Source organism: Chlorocebus sabaeus, chromosome 14 (assembly GCF_047675955.1).
Source record: "Chlorocebus sabaeus isolate Y175 chromosome 14, mChlSab1.0.hap1, whole genome shotgun sequence".
NCBI lineage: Eukaryota > Metazoa > Chordata > Mammalia > Primates > Cercopithecidae > Chlorocebus > Chlorocebus sabaeus.
Genome location: NC_132917.1, coordinates 58084219 through 58108323, shown reverse-complemented (window position 1 = coordinate 58108323; position 24105 = coordinate 58084219). Strand labels below are relative to the sequence as shown.

The 24105-nt window shown below is 37.9% G+C and overlaps 1 protein-coding gene across 8 annotated transcripts in view; it reads left to right on the top strand.

Annotated features, from left to right (window-relative positions):
- Positions 1 to 21683: 21683 nt before the first annotated feature.
- The window catches only part of FANCL (FA complementation group L), a 77598-nt gene continuing 75176 nt past the window's right edge, over positions 21684 to 24105 (top strand). For all 8 annotated transcript variants that reach the window (XR_012095294.1, XR_012095293.1, XM_007970553.3 and 5 more), the window contains exon 1: positions 21684 to 21822. Coding sequence is in view for 6 of the 8 variants with exons in the window: in XM_007970553.3 (XP_007968744.3) it covers positions 21727 to 21822 (96 nt within the window). In the remaining 2 variants the exon portion in view is untranslated. The remainder of the gene's footprint in view (positions 21823 to 24105) is intronic.

Here is a 24105-nt window from a genome sequence, read left to right as displayed (position 1 = left end):
GTAGGACCTGCGCAGTTATCTAATTTTACAGGGCACCACAAGCTTTATAGCTGTGTTGATAGAGTAGCACCCAGTTCACTACTGGCAGCATAAGCCAAATGGAATCCCATGGTAAACAGTCCCCTGCAGAGATATTATCAAGTCAGGAACTGTATTAGTCCATTTTCACACTGTTATAAAGAACTACCTGAAGCTAGGCATGGTGGCTAATACCCATAATCCCATCACTTTGGGAGGGAGAAGTGGGCAGAAACTATCTGCTTAGGAAATAAACTAAGCTTAGAAGTTTGAGACCAGTCTGGGCGACATGGTAAAATCCCAACTCCACTAAAAATACAAAAAATTAGCCTGGTGTGGTGGTACACACCTATAGTCCCAGCTACTTGGGAGGCTGAAGGGGAAGGATTGCTTGAGCCCAGGGAGATGGAGGCTGCAGTGAGCTGAGATCATGCCACTGCACTTCAGCCTGGGCAACAGAGTGAGATCCTGATTCAAGAAATAAAAATTAAAAAAATTAAAAGGGAAGAATCCTCAGTTCCAGGAATTGCCCACGTTTAAAAAAAAAAAGAGGCTGGGCGTGGTGGCTCACACCTATCATCCCAGCACTTTGGGAGGCCGAGGCCAAGGCAGGCGGATCACGAGGTCAGGAGATCGAGACCATCCTAGCTAACACGGTGAAACACCGTCTCTACTAAAAATATAAAAAATTAGCCGGGCATGGTGGTGGGTGCTGTGGTTCCAGCTACTTGGGAGGCTGAGGCAGGAGAATGGCGTGAACCCAAGAGGTGGAGCTTGCAGTGAGCTGAGATCTCGCCACTGCACTCCAGCCTGGGCGACAGAGCAAGACTCTGTCTCAAAAAAAAAGAAAAAAAAAAAGAAAAAAGAAAAGAAAAAAAGGTGAAAGGTGAAGGGAATGCAAAGCACATCTTACATGGTGGCAGGAGAGAGAGAGAGTACCAGGGGGGATCTACTAAATATTTTTAAACCATGAGATCTCATGAGAACTCACTCACTATCAGGAGAAGAGCATGGGGGAAACCCGCCCCATGATCCAGTTACCTCCCACCTGGTCCCTCCTTCAACACATGGGGACTATAATTCGTGATGAGATTTGGGTGGAGACACAGAGCCAAACTATATGTTGGCTACTGAAGAGGGCATGGTGTTTGTCCAAACATGAGAGTTCTTCTCTTTGTATTTCCTACCTGGAGTTACTAAGTCTCCCTTCAGTATCTCAGTTTATTGCAGAAAGTTCAAGCATCATCAGCGGTCATAAGGACCAACTGACAGAGTTACTTGCATTGAAACCCTGGACCAGGTGCTAAGCTTTTTTTTACTGTGGACCTCAATTATAGATGGACAAAATTTGGATCACCTTGTTTGTGGTAAGAGTAATGCAGGCAAATATGTTGCATCTAAGATTTAGATACCATTTTGAAAGCAGGAGCCGAACATGCCACAGATCCTCAAACACCAGGCCTGTTACCGTCACATCAAATCTCTTTACTTTTACAGAATTTCATAGTCAAACCTATGACTTAAGAAGGCATTCAGAATTTTTTCTACTTCCTGATCTTCATATCCTATCAGCATGATGTTTTGTGGGTATTGGATCAAAGTAAATGGTAATGTGGTCAAGGTCTCAGCAAACTAGACTGTAGACTAGAGCCAGAAAGCTGACATATCCCTGAGGCATGACAGTAAAGTATTATGGGTTCCTCTGTCAAAGATAGCAAACTTCTGGTGATTCATATAAATCAAAATGGGAAAAAATGTTTTAGCAAGATCAAGAACTGCACCATAAGTGCTAAAAGATACCTTAATTTATTTTAACAAGGAGGAAAAAAAAATGCAACAGTAGCCACAATTTGAGCCTCAACTAATTTTGTTTCCAATAATCTGCTATCTTTTTTCAAGACCTATCAGATTGCAAAAGCCAAGCCAGCCTATTAAATTCATCACCATATCTTCCCATTTCAGGAAGCAGCTTCCAGGGTTGTAGTGCTCCTGTTCGTTCTCTATTTTGGCAGGTAAGGAGAGTCAAATGACTACACTTGGCCCTTCCTAAAACAATAGTCCTTACTTTAAAGGTCGGGGAAACTGTGTGGGTATTCAGAAAACTGCCAGTTTTCTAAAATACCAATTCCAACAATTCACTCAGGATCTGATAACATGTTTTGAAGGGTCCTACTGGGCCTACCATGAAATAAACTCAGATCAGAACTCCACTTATCACCTGAGCTCCATAATAGTCCCCAACTCTGACCTGCTGACTACAGTGGAATTATAGGTCCCTAAGAATCAGTGATAACTTTGAGCCAATATCCAGTATTTCCTAAGTTTAAGTGTTTCCCTTTCCTCAATGTACAAATATTCAGGTTAACAACTGCCAGCCCCATTAGGAAAGACAAGGCAAAAGGTTCACAGTGTGCCTGTGTAGTGTCACAGCAGGATCTTTCCTCATAGGTACTAGCCTTGCCTGCATTGGGTGGTGCCGGGTCTGTGAACCCAAAATTCTCTAGCACATTGGCTCCAGTGAGGCCTCTGTTCACCAGACCTAGAATAGCTTTGGTTAAATAAATCAAGACACACCTTAATTGGCTGTCTGTCTATTTCATTCCTGGGGACCCCATGATTGATTAACCACAGTCAGAGATTTCTGCTACTGAAGCCATTCCCTGATCCCTGAGTGTAGCATCTGGCTATTAAAACAATACCCACTTTGCTTCAGACTGTTAACAGTCATCACCTGGGCCATGCCTCAGCTGGCTTCTCACATCCCCGCTGAGATCAGGAATACAAATTTTATTGCTGCTCCTTCCACAAGCATTCCCAGCCCTGGAAAAAAAAAAAAAAAAAAAAAAAAAAGTCAGCAGAGCACTTTTTAAATATTGGGGTATTTCTCTTTTTTGCTCTATTTTTACTGGCAAGGGAGAGAACTTTTTAGGGTCCTAGCAGGATATAGGTGTGAAGCACAAGACCCATTTAATCTACTTTCTTATCTCCCAAATTCTTTACATTCTTTCTTCTATGCTTTGCCAAGAACTTTCTGGCCCTTTATTTCACCAAATGAGGACAAGGGTTTGCTTTAGCAAACCAAAAACAAAACAAAACAAAACAAAAAAACCTGAAAATTACAGCCAACTGCTTGAGCTACCATATTGAATGTAGTATGTCTTATGAATGAAGCCATCATAATGATTACAGCTTATTTGTGTTCTGGGGGAAAAAAAGAATTCTTAGATTTCAACACCATTTTAATGTGATTGCACATTAAAATAATAAAAGGAGAATTTTGTTGTTGTTGTTGTTATTTTAATATGATGCTAGTCACACTCCCCACTCCCAAAAATTTAAATAAGAATTTCTGGGGTTAGACCAAGCATTGCATTTTTTCAAACCTGCCCAAATAATTTTGATCCACAATGAGGTTTGAGAACCGCTGCCATAGAAATTCTCCTTCACTCTTATTAAATCAAGTTTAGCCTAAGGCTAAACTCATTACATATTTTAAGTTCAGCCTAAAGGTTTCTCCGTGCATCATGAACTATAACATCTACCGAGGTATAAACAGACTGTAGCCTACACTTATGCCAATCACTGAGTTTTGGCCAATCAAATGTTGCCAATTGTTCAAACTGTAAGCAAATGGTGAGCTATATCCAATCCAGTTGTTTATGTACCTTACTTCTGTTTTCTGTACATCACTTTCCTTTTTCTGTCTGTGAATCTTCCACTATGTGGCCGCGCGGGAGTCTCTGAACCTATTCTGTCTCAGAGGCTACCCGATTCATGAATCATTCATTGCTCAATTAAACTCCCTTAAATTTAATTCAGCTGAAGTTTTTCTTTTATCAACTCCCAAGGTTTCTAGTACCACCTATATGCTGATAACATACATTTATAAATCCTCCTAAGATCTTTCTCTGAGCTTCACTCCTCAAAACAATACGTCTCTTTGCCTCCTCCTCCTAATTTGTCAGGAATCTGGAGGCTTACACAATGTAAAAGAGATTATCAGGTATTTTCACACTTACCATATGCCAGGATCTGTGCCCAAGCTCACAGCAAATAAACCAATCCTAGTCCCTACCTTCTTTGTGTTTACATTTGATTGCTTATTGAGTGTTTCCTAATTTTGGTACTATTGACATTTTGGGGTGAATCATTCTTTGTTGTGGTGACCCTCTCATGCATTGTAGGGTGTTTAACAGCATTGTAGGCATCTACCCACAGGAAGCCATTAATATTCCCTACACCCCCATTATGACAAACAAAAATGAACTGAGATATTGTCACATTTTCCCTGGGGGTTAAATTTGTTTTCAGCTGAGAACCATTGGCTTATGGCTATCTGTACATAAAGGTTTCCCAAGAACCTACATTTTAACTTGTTACATGCAAAATATATTCATTTCTCCTCCATTGTTTCTAATCTTAGATGTTTATACCATTATCAATACTTCACCAATCCAGAACTGGGACAAATGAATATTCTCTCAGAGCTGATGTGTTCAAATCAGGATTCAAACAAAGTTTCTGTTATGATTTAAATGTCCCTTTCAAAACTTATTTGAAATTTAATTGCCAACCTAATGGTATTGGCAGGTGAGGCAAATAGGTCTAGAGGGCTCTGCCTTCATGAATGGGTTCATACTGTTGTTACAAGAGTGGGTTAGCTATCATAGGAGTGGACTCCTGATAAAAGAATAAGTTGAGCCCTCATTTTCCCTCTGCCTCTCCTGCTCTCTTCTGTCTTTTTTGCCTTTCTACCATGAGATGACCCTCATAAGATGCCAGTACCATGCTCTTGGATTTCCCAGCATTCATAACTGTGAAAAACTAATTTCTTTTCTCTCTTTTTTTTTTTTTTTTTTTGAAACAGAGTTTTGCCCTTGTTGCCCAGGCTAGAGCGTATGGTCTCTTCTCACTGCAACCTCCGCCTCCCGGGTTCAAGTGATTCTCCCACTTCAGCCTCCCAAGTAGCTGGGATTACAGGCACCTGCACACATACCTGGATAATTTTTGTATTTTTAGTAGAGACAGGATTTCGCCATGTTGGACAGGCTGGTCTTGAACTTCTGACCTCAGGTGATCCACCTGCCTTGGCCTCCCAAAGTGCTGGGATTACAGGTGTGAGTCACTGCGCCCGGCCAATAAATTTATTTTCCTTATTAAAATTTCTCAGTCCATGGTTTTCTATTATAGCAGCAGAAAATGGACAGTTTCATATTGTTTTTGAGTCTCATGTTTCTTAAGTTTCCTTTAAACTAGAGCAGTCCTTTCCCATTCTGCCTTTTTTCTCTTCATGCCATTGCCCAGATGAAGGAATTGGGTCAGTTGTCCAATTGTATATCTGACATTCCAGACTGGCCTGATTACTTCCTCTTGATGTCATTTAACTTGTTCCTCTACCCCGCCCCCCCCCCCCTTTTTTTCCTGTAAACTAGGAGTTATATCCAAAAGCATGATTGGATTCAGGTCAAATCTTTTTTTGGTGCTGTACTTTACATTGCAGCATATCAGTTAACACATAATGTCCTGCTTTTAGTTGTAGAACATTATGTCCTGATTATATCATTATAAAGTTGATAATTTTTTATCTTATATGTATATATTTTATCCCAACCTTTCATGTAATGGTTTAAGCATCTCTTGAGGCTGATTGCCTAAGTCAATTATTTCTTCAGGAGTTATTAAATGGTCATTTTCTGAAAGTTCAATTTTGACACAGACAATTTGAGATGACAGTTAGACATATAAAGTAATACCTAAAGTAAACCTTAAAAACCATGTACAATAAACAAAAATTAAAAAAAAAATTTTTTCCTCTTGCTCCTTCCTCCTAATTTTCCAAGGTTCCAGAGGCTTACACAATCTAAAATGGGTAACCAGAAAGATATTCACTTTACAATAGTCATTAGAGCTATTAACCAAAATACTGGTTCTCCACAAAGGAGTATGTACTTTTCTGCTCTCCTAAAGAAAAAAGTGGCTATAGTGCTTGATTTGATCAATGAAATGTGAGCAGAAATGACATGTTTCACTTCCCTGAAGAAGCCTTTAAAGCCTACTACTTGATTTGTCCTTCCCTGCCCTCTGCTGCTGTGGTGGTGTTTTAACCTGTGTTGGAATGCAGCATGAGCAAGAGATAAACTTTTGTTGTACAAAGCCACTGAGATTTAGAATTGTTTGTTAGCACTGGAAAACAGAGCCAATCCTGGCTGACATACACAGCAAACAGGGAGAACCTAGAGTCTGATGATTGTCGCGAGTAAGGCTAGTAACCAAGCCTGGCATCTGGAGAGTCTTAATGTACATCCCTATAGTGCAGGGTTTCTCAACCTAGGCACATTTGACTTTTTGGGGGGATTATTCTTTGTTGAGGGAGGTCACCTTGTGCATTGTAAGATGTTTAGCAACATCTTTGACTTCTATCACTAGACACCAGTAGTACCACCCGCCCCCCCCCGCCACACCCCACATAAGCTGTGATAACCAAACTGTCTCCAAGCATTTCCAAATGTCTCCTGGGGGTCAACATTGCCCCAGTTGAAAACCATTGTTTTAGGGCATTCAGGTCTGCTGTTGTTGAAACACTGTACACAGGCTACTATAGATCCTAGAGAGAGAAATATCACCCCGTCAATCCTGAGTTCTGTCAGTGTGCCTTTGATTGGGTTCCCAGATTCAGAGTTTTTAAGGTGTGGCTCTTCCAGTCCATGGGGTGAAAAACACTACCTTCCCCGACTCCACCCACCCCAGAATCATGGCATTAAAACTGGTTCTTCTGTCTGCTTCTTGTGATCCTGTATCTACTACCCTTAGAAATACGTATCATCAGGGATGCTGTATTATTCTCACACTGCTAATAAAGACCTACCCGAGACTGGGCAATTTATAAAGGAAAGAGGTTTAATTGACCTGCAGTTACACATGGCTGGGGAGGCCTCAGGAAACTTGCAATCATGGTGGAAGGCACCTCTTCACAGAGTAGCAGCAGAGAGAATGAGTGCCAAGTGTAGGGGGAAGCCTACCCTCATTAATCAAACCATCAGATCTTGTGAAAACTCACTATCACTAGAACAGCATGAGGGTAATCACCTCCATAATTCCATTACCTCCCACTGGGTCCCTCCCACAATGAACACGTGGGGATTACAGGAACTACGGTTCAAGATGATCTGGATAGAGATGCAGCCAAACCATATCAGATGGTGTAGATATCATTTTTGACTCTGAAAAAAATATCTAATTGATATATATCCTTTTCAGGAAAGTAGATGTACCAAGCCATTTTTGACTTAGCTAACCTTATGCGACTCCAGGTAAGTCAAACACTTCCCTTTGAAAAATGGAACTAATCACAATACCTCAGAGTAACTTGTCTTCTGTGGGCATATCTCTCAATGGGAAAGAAAGAAGAAACCTTACAAGTTTAATTTCTGGTGGGATATACTAATAAATATAACTATAATAATACTAACATTATTTTTAATAATTGCCAACATCTCTTGAGAGCTATGTACTAAGCCATGTTACTTGTATCTCATTAATCCTCCCAACAGTCCTAAAGGTATATATTTTGTTATTCCATATTTTAAATATAAGAAAATAGGGGGACAGAGGAGTTAAGTAATTTTCCCACAATAATACACGAGTAACTTTCAGAGTTTGGACTCAAGTCCATTCATTCAGTTTGACTTCCAAGATCCCCTCTCTGAACTCCTTACATTAAAAATATAATCAAGTGAGAGTTCCAGTTCTGGAAAAAAAGGCAGGAGAACATGTTGGGGACCATTCCCCAGTGATACTACCACAACTCGTGAAAATTATTTTAAAAAACAAATCATTTAATGTTTCTGGAAATTGTCTTAAGGGTATACAGTTTCCTCTTAAAGTAGGAAACAGTTATTCAAGAAAATCTACCAAATTTCAACAATTATGGCATCTGTGTCACTTGAGCCATAACACATTGTTTCTCTCCTGCTTTCTAGCTCAACATGACGGAAGTTCTACTTTGGATGGTTATCACCAAAATGGTGCTCCTTCTCCCCTCAGTTCACAGTTATGGTATACAAAATCTCACTGGGAGAGGTAGGCCACCGGCATTTCTTTTTTTTTTCTTTTCTTTTTTTTTTCTTTTTGAGAGGGAGTCTCGCTCTGTCGCCCAGGCTGGAGTGCAGTGGCACCATCTCGGCTCACTGCAAGCTCCGCCTCCCGGGTTCACGCCATTCTCCTGCCTCAGCCTCCCGAGTAGCTAGGACTACAGGCGCCTGCCACCTCGCCTGGCTAATTTTTTTTTTTTTTTTTAAGTAGAAACGGGGTTTCGCCGTGTTAGGCAGGATAGTCTCGATCTCCTGACCTCGTGATCCACCCGCCTCGGCCTCCCAAAGTGCTGGGATTACAGACGTGAGCCACCATGCCGGGCCGCCACCGGCATTTCTTACCCCCTCTAGCTCCAAGCTACTGAGCTTAGATTCTGGTGAGTGCACCTAAGAAGTCAGACTCCCTTCCCACATCCAGTCCCTACTAATAGGGTAAAGGTCCTACCCTAGGTGCAGCATGGCAAGGAATATTGGGGTCTCTGATCATGCACTTCAGCTTGCTTATACCGTGTAGGTCTCATAATGGGAGCCATAAGCTAAAAATAAGGTATACAAATGCCTAATAAGCATATGAAAAGATGCTCAATATCATTAGCCACTGGGAGAATGCAAATAAACCACACCGAGGCATCACTTCACGCCAACGAAGATGACTATAATCAAATAGGGATATAATAACAAGTCTTGAGGAGTACGTGAAGAAATTGGAACTGTCGTATATGCTGGTGAGAATGTAAAACAGTGCAGCATTTTGGAAAACAGGATGATAGTTCTTTAAAAGGTTAAATATCTCCACAATTACTTTATGACCCAGCAGTTTACATTCTAGGTACATACTCTAAAGAAATAAAAACATATCTACATAAATCTCGTACATGAATGTTCTTAGCAGCATTATTCTTAATAGCCCAAAAGTGGAGACCACCCAAATATCCATCTACTGATAAGTGGTTAGTATATAAAATATGACATATCCATACAATGGAACAATATTCAATCATAATTGAAGGACTGATAGAAGCTACGACATGAATGAACGTTGACAACATTAAGCTAAGTGAAAGAAGCCAGTTGCAAAAGGCCACTTATGGTATAATTCAATATATATGAAATGTAGAGAATAGACAAATCTATAGAGACACAAAGTAGATTATTGGTTGCCTGGGGGTGCAGGTAGGGGAAATGGGGAGTGACAGTTAATAACAATGGTGTTTCTTTGGGGGGATAAAAATGTTCTAAAATTGATGATAGTGATGGTTGCACAACTCTGTGAATTAGTTAAAATACTTGAATTATACAATTTAAAGAAATGGTTATATGATGTATGAATTATGTATCAATAAAACTGTTATAAAAATACAATCAAGTGTTAGAGTGTCTTCCTGATATAGGAAGACATTATATAGTATAGTGAAAGTGGGAGTATAGTAGAGTGTAGTTAGAGAGCAGAGAGTAGGAGCTACATCTTATTTATCTATTTTCTTGTATCGTAGAGGTCTAGTACAGAGGCAGAGAGCATGGGTTTCGGAATTAGATCAACCTAAGTTTAAGTTCCAGTGTTGTGACATACTAGTTGTGTGACCTTGGGAAAATCATTTAAGTTCTCTAAGCCTCAGTTTCCTCATTTATATAATGGAGGTGATAGAACTAACATCAAAGAGTTGTCAACAGAGATTCAATGTGATAATGCATGAAAAGCATTTACTATAGTGCTTAGCACATAGTATTCTCAAGAAATGTTATGCTGCATTTATAGCAGTTGCTTAATAAACATATGTTAAAAATAAATGGAAGAGGGCAATGTAACGTGTGTGGACAAATAATTGGGAGTAAGATCTTGAAAAAATTCAAATACTGTTATGACATTGAATTTCATACTTACCAGCGTGAGTAGGAACTTACGATGCGTTCTTGGGTTGGGGAATATGATAAGAAATATTGAGCTAGAGTTTTACAACAATTAGGAATAAAAGTCTTTTAGAGAAATGGTGTTATAGGCAAATAATAAAACTAGGAGAAAATAGAAATTATGTCTGCCTGGAATCAAGAAGCCACTTCTCTCCAAGCTTCAGTTTACAAAGCTGTAACATGTATAGTAATCTTTGCTCCAGCTACCTCACAGAATAATTGGCAAGCCCAAATTACATGATGTATATGAAGGAGTTTTGAAAAATATACAAATGAAAGTAATTAGCCTTATTAAATTATTAGTCTTAAACAATAGCATCAGCTACCCTGCACATATGTTTATTCAAATATTATTTTATGATCATCACTAGTTGGATTGTCTATGAAGCAGACTGTGAGAGAGAATGTTCAGGCCAGGTGTAGTGGTTCACACCTGTAATCCCAGCACTTTGGAATACTGAGTTGGAAGGGTTTCCTTGAGCCCAGAGGTTTGGGTTAAGCCTGGGCAACATAGTGGGACCCTGCCTCTACCACAAATAAAACATTAGCCAGGTGTTATGGTGCGTGCCTGTAGTCCCAGCAACTCAGGAGGCTGAGGTGGGAAGATTGCTTAAGCCCAGGAGGTCAATGCTGCAGTGAGCCATGATTGTGCCAGTGCATTCCAGCCTGGGTGACAAAGTGAGAACCTGTCTCAAAATAAAAAAAAAAAAAAAAAAAAAAAAGAGAGTTTCTTAGAAGGAAGTCTCTTGGGAGCGCTGGTGGAGTCAACACCTGTGGGAAAAGGGAAGGAAGCAGGGTTGAGTGGAGGGAAAAGCTGGACTGGGATTTAGGCACAAAAAGTCATCATCCGATTGTAAAAGGAAATCTGAAGCTGAGAGAGCCCTTCAGAGTTATTCTCTATTGGAAGGAGGGGGCAAGGTCTTCTTACTCCTGCACTGGCAACCATTAAGTAAGTGCCAACCTGGGAACAGTGCATGACATTGAGCCATTCAGCTCATTTTTCAGCCAAGGGCAATTCACAGAAAAAGCTGACAGCTGAGCACTGTGGGTGGACAACCTTCTCAGCAGGTGAGGCAATGTCAATCAGTCCTGAGGAGAATTGGGGCAGCACAGCACCTCATCCTTAAAAATGATAAAGTAGGAGTTTGCCAGTCATGAAGTAAATTCTACCAAAAAATTTCCCATTTGGATAAATCAGGCCAATTGGTGCTGTTTTTTTCTCAATTATCTAACTTAGAAAAAACCCACCTTCTTCTTATGTAACTCAATGACTAAGATCATTTTAACTATGTCCATTTTTGGTAATGTTTTGAATAGAAAAGACTGGCCCAGCGTGGTGGCTCATGCCTATAATCCCAGCACTCTGGGAGGTCGAGTTGGGAGGATTGCTTGAGCCGGGGAGTTGGAGACCAGCCTGGGCACCACAGGTAGACCCTGTCTCTACAAATAATAAAAAAAATTAGTTGGGCGTGGTAGCCCACGCCTGTGATCCCAGCTACTCCGGAGGCTGAGGAGGGAGGATTGCCTGAGCCTGGGAGGTTGAGGCTGCAGTAAGCCTGATTGTGCCACGGCACTCCAGCCTAGCCAACAGAGCAAGTCCCCGTCTCACAAAAAAAAAAAAAAGATGATTATTGAAAAGATAAGTAGTCAAAATATCTAAATGTAGTCATTAGATCATTTTAGTTGCTAAAAAAAGAATTTCTTGTCATGAAATAAGTTCTTTAGGAAGATTTGGTACAGAGAAATTATTGATTGCATCAGATAAATATTTTTATTTTACCGGCATTAAGTTACTTTGATGTTCAAGTTTTGTATACATCTGGAAAACAATCTCCTTTAAGATCATTAGAATAGCAAAATAATGTGGGTTTTAAAATACTTCGATAATAAACAAATCTGAGGCACATAGAAAATTGATTATATCATAAGATAAATTAATTTACTTTTAACACAGAAGCATTTTGCATTTTTCTTAAACAATAAAAGTATGTTAACATATTTGTCCGTTGGAATCATCCACTTGCACTGCTGTTGCAAAGAATTTAAAAGTCAGTTTTTTTCCCAAAAGCTTAAAAACTTTTAATTCTTGATAAGTTTTTTTCTCATTTTAATGACTTTTTTCTACCTTCTGGGGTTTTTATTTTTTATTTCATTTTATTTTTATTTATTTTTATTTCTTTGATACAGGGTCTTGTTCTGTTACCCAGGCTGGAGTGCAGTGGCATAATCTTGGCTCACTGCAACCTCTGCCTCCTAGGCTCAAGCAATCCTCCCACCTAGCAGAGTAGCTGGGATCACGAGCATGCACCATCACGCCCAGCTAATTTTTTGTATGTTTTATAGAGGCAAGATTTTGCCATGTGGCCAGGCTGATCTCGAAATCCTGGGCTCAAGTGATCCATGGGCCTCGACCTCCCAAAATGCTGAGATGATAGGCATGAGCCACCATGCCCGACCCTTTCTGAGATTTTTAAATGTTCAGAATTATTGACCTTAGAAATAAGGAATAAAAAAAGCAAGAGCAAACTTACGTGTAATAAAATATTCTAGAAATTCAGCATGAATTTGTTACCAGTCTGTAGTAATTAGCGATCTTAAAGGTATTCAGTTTCATTACTCCACAGTAATAAGAGGCTAATGAAGTGTTTTCAAATGGAAGTTCAACAGAAAAAAACTTTGATAAATAGACAATATTATTTATAATTGTTTATCTCAGGGTAGTTGTTTCAGACTCATTGGATGTGTTTGAGTGTGCGTCCTTAATCTGCACTATATCATTCAGGTTTTCTCATAGAAACAAATTGAAGAATAATTATGGTGCATCAGAGCAGTGGTCTTTAAATGTTTTCAGTCACATGAAAATTGAACAAATTTTAAATGTAGAAAATAACTTCATATTAATATGTTACTAGATTTTATTTATGTTTGTTTACTAGAATAAATATCAATATTCTAAGAGTCCTAAAACTTGTAGGATTTTATCTTTTATCTTTGTCAGTCCGGTTTTAATTTAGAAGCCCAGCTGTAAAACTTGGACTAGTCAGCCTTGACATGTGATATGTTTTCCTTTGTGCCTTTTTCCTTTCATAATATGTTTTTCTTTGTGCTTTATTTTTTAGGCCATAAAGGAAATGAGATTAAATTGAATCCTCCTCAAGTGGACTATTTGAAGAATAACCATTTGTCTTTTTAATAAAACAACTTTATATACTTAGGAAGAGTTTAAAGAATATTTTTAAATTCCTGTTAATTTTCAATAGTTACTTAAAATGTTTTTGTCACTTTAAAATGATAATATATAATCATTTTTGAATGATATAAACCTACAGAAAGGAGATTATCTACATCTGAATTTGTAAGGTTTTTATGTTCATAATTTGAATATAAGCATCTAATAAATTTTGGGAATTCTCATTTCATCAAACAAAATAGTAAAACTTTATGTAAAGATATTTTGCCTCAATTGCTTGTTGCTGCTCACTCTATACTGAACTGAACTTCATCTCCCAGTGCAGTAATTGGTTCATAACTTTACAACATCATTTCCCATAAGTACTTATTTTCCAACTGAAAATGTATAAGGTTAAACTTTCTTCTCCGTTGTTGACAAAATAATAAAAAAATCCAATGTTGGCATTGCACTTTAGATTTCACAAACATTTTTATTAAACAGAGTAACAAACAATATGAATAACAATTTCAAAGTAAGTTCTTTTTTAGATTTATCTTTCAGATAATTCCTATTTAACTGTAATTATTTTGTAAAACCATTTTTCACAAATGCATTTTTAGAGTTGCAAACAACCTTAGAAATCATTAAGTAACTTATCCAAAGTCAAGCATTCAGCCATGTGTAGTGGCTCACGCCTGTAATCCCAGCATTTGGGGAGGCCGAGGCAGGTGGATAATTTGAACCCAGGAGTTCAAGACCAGCTTGGGCAACATGGCAAAACCCCATCTCCACAAAAATAATACAAGAATTAGTTGGGCGTGTTGGTGGGTGCCTGTAGTCCCAGCTACTTGGGTGGCTGAGGTGGGAGGATGATTTGAGTCCAGAGAGGTTGAGGCTACAGTGAGTCATGATCTTGCCACTGTACTCCAGCCTAGGCACCAAAGTGAAATCCTGTCTCAAACAAAGAAAGAAATAAACAAAACTCCCCAAAACTAAAGTCTAGCATTCATGAAAAGAAGGCCAACTCACAATAGAAAAATGAGCACCCCCTCAAAAAAACTATGGATAATTCAAGAGAAGGAAATATTAATGGATCTTATATAAAAGATACTTGGCTTTATCATAATAAAAGAAATAAAAATTTAAATGATAACACAATGCCACTTTCACTTACATATTGGTAAGGATCAAAGTACTTGATGACACATTTGAATTGATAAGGCTATAGAAAAGCAAGTACTCATAAATTGCTGTGGGAGAGTGAACTGGTACAAGTTCTCAAGAGGGTAATTTTGCAGTATCAATAAAAATTACTGTTGAATGTATACATTGGTCAAAATTTATGCACACTAAAAAGGGTAAAATTTATGTAAATCATACCTTAATTTTTTTAAATGAGAAAAGTTAGTAATAGTCTTCTCAAAATAAACTTTATATTACCTTTAGAGAGAATGAGGTTGATCTATAGTTACTGGTATGCAATAAACTCCACGATATATTAAGTGAAAACAGTAAAATCAACTATTTGAACCCAAGTTTTTTATTCTCTTTTCATGTTACTGTGCTTTCTTTAATTTAATAGATGATTTTAATTCTGACAGCATTTAGATATCTAAAACTCTTTGCTAATGTCTTACTTTAAAAAATTCATTGAAATGTTAAGTAACTTGCTTTACATAGAAAAATGAAAGATCCTTTACTTTTAAAATATCAGCTAATTATATATCCTTCTCTTCATCTTGGCATTGTTTTGATCTTTTTCACACATTAGTATCTTATACATACTTTTTATGTACCAATGTTGTATGCCTATGTGTAATTTTAAAGGCTTTTAGACATTCTACCATATTACTATAACTTAGCCATTTCCAACTTATTGGATATTTGGTTGTCTCCTATTTCTGGGAACATTTCTGGATTATTTTCTTGGTATATACTTCTATATGTGGCACTTGCTCAAAAGAAAATCATTTTTCTTTCCTGCTATATTTAAATAGATTGCTTTTCAAAAAACCTTTTGCCAATTACTCATAACCATCAGCAAATGCATAATTATATCTGCTAATAATGACTTTTATATACTTAAGATTTTGAAGAATATAAGAAAGTGTTGCTAAGATACTTGAAATATTTTTGTTATTTTGAAATTACTGTATGCTTATAAAAATCCATTTTAAATTTTGGAACAAAATTTAATTAGCTTTTATTCATTTATTTAACAACATTTCATAAAGTCAGGTATTTTCACATTACAGGTAATACTGTTATTTTATTTGTTCTATTTTGTTCATAGATAGAAACAAGCAACATTAAATAGAAACCAAATTGTTATTTCAGCAAATCCTATCCCAAACGACAAAGGATTGTTTAAAAGAAATGGTATAGGCCATAACCAAATCTTATTTATTTTTCATAGATGAAGGACATTTTAGGATAAAAAAATTATAATTTCATTACCTCCTTATTTATTTGAGTATATTTCATTACTGTATAGATCATACATTCTCTAAAATGTAAAACTGGTTCCTTATTGCTTCTTATAATGTTACCCATCCATTTTTAGTATTTTCAAAGATGATGTTCACTTTGGTTAAGCATCAAAATATAAATTAATTTTAGTAGTCTCATGAAAGAAAAAATTGTTTTGAAAAAATAGAAAATAACTGGAAAGCATACTGCAATATCTTTGGAATTGCGGTGATCATATTGGATCTTCAGTCTGAAAATTTGTCATATAGGGTATACATTTTATTAGTAATGCCATGCCAAAAAAGTTCTAATTTTTGTGTGCGTGTTAGAGGGATTTCATAGTATTGCAGAAATGGAGAGTAGTGCATCTCGTAAACGTTCTCTTCTTTATTCTTACTAACAGAACTTTAGGTAAAAACAAAAACAAAAACAAAAAAAACCACTGCATTTCCCAGCCCCTTTGCATATGAGAATGGTCAGTGTTCAAAAGGACCTCTGAGAAAGCTATTATTGTCCTTCCCTCTAGTGATGGTTAGAGTTCTGGCAGCCATTTGGGACTGTAACGGATGGGTCAATAAAATTTCAACTCCCTAATGTCTGATCCAAATTGTCATTGATTTTTTAGCTTTAAAAAAAAGCTTATCTGTTTATAACTAAATAATTTTTACATAATTTTACATAAGAAGTTCTTTTAAATAATGGTTCGACACTAACAAACTACATTCATTTAGCCGATATCCTCTAAGCCTTAACTATGTGCCAGGCTAACTCTGAGTTTGGCACTGTAAAACTTCTGTCTGAACAATTATTCATTTGATTAATGCAATGACTTTCAATTATAGCAGCACAATAGAATCAGACATGAGAATTTAGGTTTACTAAGTCTAGGGTAGTGGTGTTAGCTTGTATCAGATTTGCCTAATTAAAACATAAATTTTTATTTTGTTTTGTTTTTTATTTTTTATTTTGAGACAGAGTCTCACTCTGTCACCCAGGCTGGAGTGCAGTGGTATGATCTCGGCTCCCTGCAACCTCCGCCTCCCGGGTTCAAGGGATTCTTGTGCCTCAGCCTTCTGAGTAGCTGGAATTACAGGAGTGCACCACCATGCCTGGTCAATTTTTGTATTTTTAGTAGAGATGGGGTTTCGCCATGTTGGTCGGGCTGGTCTCAAACTCCTGACCTCAAGTGATCTGCCTGCCTTGGCCTCCCAAAGTGCTGGGATTATAGGGATGAGCTACCACACCTGGCCCATGAATTTGTTACACACATACTTGTTAAAACAGATTGTTGAACTCTTCTTCCTGAAATGAGAGATCCAGTAGATCTGAGTTGGTGTGTTCTTTTAAGGTGATGCCGATGCTGCTGGTCCAGAGATCATACTTTTGATAACCTTTCAGCATCATCTAGGCACCTATATATTAAAATCTTTTAAAATGATTTTGATGGTTTAGGGACAGTATTGAAAACTTTTATTGAGAATGAGTAAGATTAAATCTGTTTCCTCTCATTCATTTTGATCTATTAGCTCGAGTTTTCCAGAGTAAAAGTGAGGGATTTGTGCATCTTCTTTCCTCTTTGGATGTAGAAAGTCCTTTTCTCAGGGATGGAATTGCTTTCCTTTTGGTGTCTTCGGGCAAGTGGGATTGATTAGCCTCAAGCAGAATTTCAAAATAAGCATACAGTAATTTTTCCCTTTGATTTCTCTTGCTGCATCCTTCATCCTCCTCTTAACAACTACTCTTCTCTAATCCTATGTACTTATTATTCTCTTTTTTCTCCTAACCTCTACAACTGTGGCCTTTTCAAGTTTGCACCCCCCTGTAAATAGGTCTCTTCTATTCTGCCACTGTCAACTGCAACATTTATTTCCTGAGTTGTAATTTTTGTTAGATGCTAGTAATCTGAGGACATTTATCCCAGTTGCTCATTAAAAAGTACAAAAGAGCTGTTAATCTCTCTAATCAGTGGCTTTCGCTGGGTGTGGGGATGATGTTTCCTGGGAAGAGGGTCCTTGTACTTTGCTAAGAAGAGGGTTGTTTAATAATCTGGATTCTTCTATACTTTTGAACAGCCTGTTTACCTTCTTACCCTTTCTTTAGATGATGACCCTATAAATATTCTTCTGATTCCAGCCTAATCTTTGTAACCCATCAACTCTTTTAGCAGACTTAACCCTTAAATGGTCTTTTGTTTACCTGTGGTTGGTTGTGGGTATCATTGCTCCTCAAGTCTACAGCTCAGAGTGAAGCAGAAGTTGTTATTCTGTACGCAATGGATCTAGACTCATTGTCGGTAAAACCTACCTACCAAGGGAGTGTGCTCCAAAAGAGTTGGGGTAGGGTTGTAGGAGCCAGATTATCTTCTTCATATATCACTGTACCAAACTTTGGTCACATAATTAAGTCTTTGTAGTTTATTTCTTATGAATATGCTCTTCTCAAGGCTGAAAAATTATTCACTACATCACAATTTATAAACTGCTATTTAGTGTCTGGATAGAAAAAAGCAAGAGCAAACTGATCTTTCAAATTAATAAATGCTTTTGCATGATCAAATCCAAAGGCCTTTCTATAATTCTCAATTTTTTTCAACCTTTAGGTAGCATTTTACACGCCTGATCCTACCTTAATCTTGAATATTTGCTGTCTTTTCCATTCTATGACACAGTGTTGTAGAGAATAGGATATTATTGGCTTGCTTTTTCAGTTTTTTTGAAAACTTTTAAATGGCTATTCTTCCTCTACTTTCTCCTAGTTTTCATTTTCCCTTGATTTTCACATTTCCTAAGGTTCTTCCTTCATCTCTCTTCTCAGCAGACTCAAACAATTTCTCCCTTATTAATCTTATTAATGTTAATGGCAGGCATCCTATCTTCTTCCATTACTAGTGGGAACTGGGAGAAGAAACTCTTGGGACATAGCTGAACATTTGGGCTATGTAATAGGGATGACAGATGCTAATTGGAGTGGTATAAGCATTTTAAATTTTAATTTTTAATTTTAAGACGAATAATTCTCCTTTAAAAAATTAAAATATAAAAGATAAAAGTCTCCAAGGGTCATTATCCCCATTCTTTGTTCTCATCTCCATCCCCCAAAGTAACCATTCCTAGTAATATAGTGTGACTTTACTTATTTATTTGAATATGAATGTTGTAATAGTAAGCATACCATTCTGGAATTTGTGCTGTTTATTTATCAAAATGTTTGGATATTTTTCTGTGTTAGAATATACAGTTCTTCCTCAGGCAATAGCATTTAAATAGTAGTAATTTTGGTGGCAAAGTATATAAATGAAATCCTGTCTAGCATATCTTGTGGAACTTGAACTTTAATGAGGGTCTTCGTGCAGTTTGTCAGAGTGATTCCAAAATGGAAATCATGCTGATGGTGGTAGAAGTAGTTGCTTGGCTTTCTGATCTTTAAACATATTGAGCATTCTTTTTTTTTTTTTTTTTAAATTTTGGGGTGGCTGACTTCAAATGGGCTATATATAGACAATGATTCCAGCATACCACATATGAATTGATGATGGTAGTGAGTATCCAACTTTCAGTCTTGAACACCTAAGGATAATAGTCGAGTAATTGAATTAAAAAATCTTTATATGGTATCTTACCTTGTTCCCTGGTCGTTGGATTTCTTCAATTATAGATTTTATTGATAAGGAATGCTCATTTACAAGTTCAATTACCAATAACAGTGACTTGGATATCTTTTCTTTAAAAACTAAGATGATAAATTAGCAATAAATATTCTGGAAAGCTTTAAGTCTAATAACCTAGTTATGGGGATTCCGAATCAAGGAGTCAACTGCTTTTGGCAAGTGATTACACTGTGCAGACTATCAGTGGTAAAGGTGAGTGTGATGCAAGGTCACAGCCAAAAGACTGTGTTCTAGGAAATGACTCCTCACCAGACACCAAATCTTGTCCTTGCATCTTGATTTTGAACTTCTCAGTCTCCATGACTGAGAAATTAATTTCTGTGGATTACCTATCCAGTTTATGGTATTCTGTTATAACAACCCAAATTAAGATATTTAGTAAATAATTTATTAGCACCTACAATGCAACAGGAAATATGATAAATGATTAGGGAGAACAATAATTTTCAGAAGATTCAAAAAGGTTTCCAAAAAGACATAGCACTTGAGAAGAACTTTCCAGAAAGGGTAGAAGTTCCACGGGGGAAACTGTGGTGGTGGGGAAGCTTAAGGTACTGGATACAATAAAGGTCTTAATTTACAGATAAATTATAAGGTGCTTAATGTAAGGGACTATATGTCCTCTTAATCTTTGTGTTGATCCCACTTTTGCGCAGCCTTTACTTTATTCTTATTAGAAAAAATGTAGCATGGCCATCCTTAATCACCGAGTTGCAAAATAAAGCAGGTGTTATGTCCTGACCCTGCAGAGATACTCAAACCTTAGCAAGCATCAGAATCACCTGGAGAGCCTGTTAAAACACAGACTGCTGGGCCTTATTCCCAGAGTTTGGGATTCCCGAGGTTTGAAATAGGGTCCTGTAGGGAATGAGAAACATCTTTCTTTCCTGTAACTAGATTCCTGTTTGAGTCCCTTATAAGAAAAGACAGATTAATAAGAGAAAAGCATGCAAATTTACTTAAGTTTTATGTGGCATGGGAGCCTTCAGAAATGAAGCCCAAAGAAACAGGAAAACCTGTGCGTTGTGGGGAAGTACGGTTGGACAAAGCAATAAACTGGGGTAAGCTGTCAAAAGTCTTTTTGTTCAGATTCTTTTCTAAGTCCCTGTTTCTTTAGAGATAAGGATATTTCTTTCCTGTGGGTATAGGAAGAGCACCTCTGGATTGAGGATCCAATCACCCGCCTCAGGGAAGAAGGATGGGAGACGGTCAGAGAGTGATCTTAGGTTTTGCTGTTTTTCTCAAATGTCAAGGAACCATATTTTGGGGTAGCATATCCTGAACCCCATCAGCAGTGAAAACTTATATTTCTACATAGTCCCCAGGTGATGCTGTTGCTAGGTTCTGGGATCATATTTTGAGAACCACTGCTTTAATGTAATTTATATCTAACCACTGCTGCAGCATTCTTTTCTGTAAGCATCCAGAATGCTGCGACAATTCTTGTCAAACTTTAAGAATCTTCAGGATGTCAAATTCTGTCTTGAGGGCAATAAAGTTGGGTAGGGGACAAAACGATCTTTGCACAACCTTTGGCACATTACAATGATGTTTTTCAAATAGTAGGGCTCAAATACGTGATGCACTGGAAAATTGGAAAATCAAATAATCATATGGTAAATATTTTAGTAAGTTTCTTATTTAATCAGCTCTCAATAAGATGGGACGGATAACATTTCTGAGTTAGAAAAACGTATTGCAAGGGCTGTCAGAGGAAAATTAAGTTCAAGTCCATCAGCAGTCTTCACTCATGTTTTGCTTTTTGTATTTGTGAGTGCCATACACAGAACTGAGTCCACTGTTGACTTGAGTCTAATCAATACATATACACGTATATACGTGAGTGTGTCTCAAATATATCTGATTAAACTTAGTAAGCTACAGAACTGTAATGTATGATATAATGAATGTGTTATAATACATATTACTATCATGATACACAAAATAATACATTATTCTGTATGTTAAGGTAGAGAGGACAACAGCAAAGAAGGGGGTGCGAGAGGTTTAAGACAGAAGTGCTACAATGTCCAGGCTGTAAAAGTCATTTTATTCTGGAGGAAATGTAACACCAAAGTTGTAACAGTCTTTCAACAAAGTCAAACAGAATCATCAAAAGGGCTCCTGGGACAATCGAGGTTAGAATGACGTTGGTCAGTCAGTCCGGCGGACTTGAGCGCAATCTTCCCTCTCACTACCGGTTGGGGAGCCCCGATGTTGCCTCCGGCAGAGCGCCACTTGGCCTGGCCTGCGCTTTACCTTCATTTCCGCCCGCGGAATCCTCCAGGATCTTCCCGCCAAGGCTCGGGTTTCCGCTCCGCGGCGTCCAAGCGCAAGCGGACTGCGCATGTGCAGGACCCAGCAGGTCTAGAGCTTTGCTGTGTCTCCCCGGACTTCGAGCCATGGCGGTGACGGAAGCGAGCCTGTTGCGCCAGTGCCCGCTGCTTCTGCCACAGAACCGGTCGAAAACCGTGTATGAGGGATTCATCTCAGCTCAGGTACCCGCCCAGTGGTTGCTCTGTAGCTAAGAGAGCCTCTTGCAGCGTAACTGCGCGCAGAAGTCTGTGACAGGCTAGGAGGTTAGGGGCCCAGACTTGAGGGGATTGAGAAGGGCGGCGCGTAACGGCTCTTGAGAGACTGAAGGTTTGAGAAACGCCGCCACCCCTGTGGTCTCCGCGCGGTATGAGGAGCTAGGAGGCGCGCGGCGTGGAGCGGGGCTGGGGCCACGCCTCCTCTCTCCCTCGCCCTTCCGAGTTTGGCTTCCTTCTTCGTTGTGTCCCGTATTTTTTTTTTTTTTTTTTTTTTTTTTTTGGTGGTAAATTTTGACCTAACTCGATTTTAACACTCTTCAGCTCCACGGATGTTGATGAGTTCACCCGGGAATCTGGGCTAATCATATTCGTGTTTCCTGTAGAAAGAATATTTGGGAAGAAAACCTTATTTTGGCCCTTTGCCAAGTCGTATGTACCTGAACACCCACAGTTACAGTATTTTTTAGGAGAAGCATGACAGCAATGGAATTAATTACCTTTGCTGATTCCAGTGGCCTCTCTTACGGAGTTTATTACACATCCTAACACATGTGTAGGGTTTCAAAGTTTACAAAGCGCTTTCCAGGTAAATAGCTCACTTAATCCTCAGCCCTTTGAGGCAGAAATTTTTAAAAGAATCATCATTCCCGTTTTCTAACTGAAGAAATCAGGGTATGGGAAACCGGAGACGTTATTTGCTGATGATGACATCAGAATCCCTTAAACGCAGTTCAGTCCTGGATTTTTTTTCACTCTACATTGCACCAGAGTACCTTAGGTTAGCATTTTGAGTGTAAACTTTTCCTTTCTGACCATTACACCAAACTTGTGCCCGCTTCCCGACATCACGCATAGTCTTTGAGTATATGTGGAATTACCATATGACCATCATACAAAGTAGAGGTTAAAATTCATTATTCCATATGGAAAAAAGTTAATCCACGTTTCCCTCTCCAATTAGAAGTATTCTTCTTGAATTACCTAGCTGAAAATATGATTCTCTTTTAGACAACATTTAGAAAAGTGGAAAAATTATTAAGTTATATATATGTTTTTTTTTTACAGGAATCATGTTATACCTAATTTTAGGCACTTTAAGGCAAATACTATTATGTATGTCTATGTCTGCTAAGGCCTCTTAGAAAGCAAGTGCAGCCATTAGAATTGAGATTAGATGAAAGTTTTTTATGACCATTGCTGTAGCTACAGTTCCAATTTGTACCTGTCTTAGCAGTTTGTTTAAATCTTAATCTGAACATTTTACGTGTCTAAAAATATTTTGTGTATATTTCAAATTTACAGAAAACTAGCAAGGATATACAGCACAAGTAATTCCAGTATACCCTTTACCTAGATTCACCGGTTTACATTTTCTCAATTTGATTGATCGTTGTTAAGTATATGTATGTGGGTGGGCGCGTGTACACATTATTTTCCTGAACCATTTGAGGTTAAATCAGGCATAGTTCCCTTTTATCCCCAAATACTTGAGCATAAATTGCATAAGAACAAGGACACACTCATACATAACCACAGTACAATGATCAAAATCAGGATATTTAATGATATACTGTTGTCTAAGAGTCCATATTTCAAATTTTGTTTATGATACAGTTGTATGTTTTATACCCCCCATCCCCTACCATCTGTCGTTAAGATCCCGCATTACATTTAGTTGTCATATCTAACCTGGAACAGTTCTCAGTCTGTGTTTTTTATAAGCTTGACATTTTTAAAGAGTACAGGTTGGCTATTAGGTAGATTGTATCTCAATTTGGGTTTGAATGATATTTCCTCACTATATCACATAATGCATTTTTGGCAGGGAAACTACAGAAAGATTGTTTTGTCCTTCTTAAGGCTTGTGAGGTTACCTGGTTGGTTCCATTATTAATGATGTTAACTTTGATCACCTGGTTAAGCTGTCATCTGCCAGAGTCTCCTTTTGTAATTCGTAAGTATTTTTGGGGAGGTACTCTGAGGCATCAAACTTTCACACACATTCTCGAGTTTTAGCATCCATTGACTTTTACTTGGTTCGACTGTTACTATCATGGTTGCCAAATGATGATTTTCTAACTCTTGTCATTTCTGTATTTATGAAGTGGCAATTTATTATAAGGAGTAACATTGCCTGCTTTCTCATTTATTTAATTATACTAGAATGGATGCATGGACTTTTTAAAAAATTATTTGATTATAATCATTATTTTGATCCTCGAATTGTCCCAGATTTGGCCAGTGAGCAGG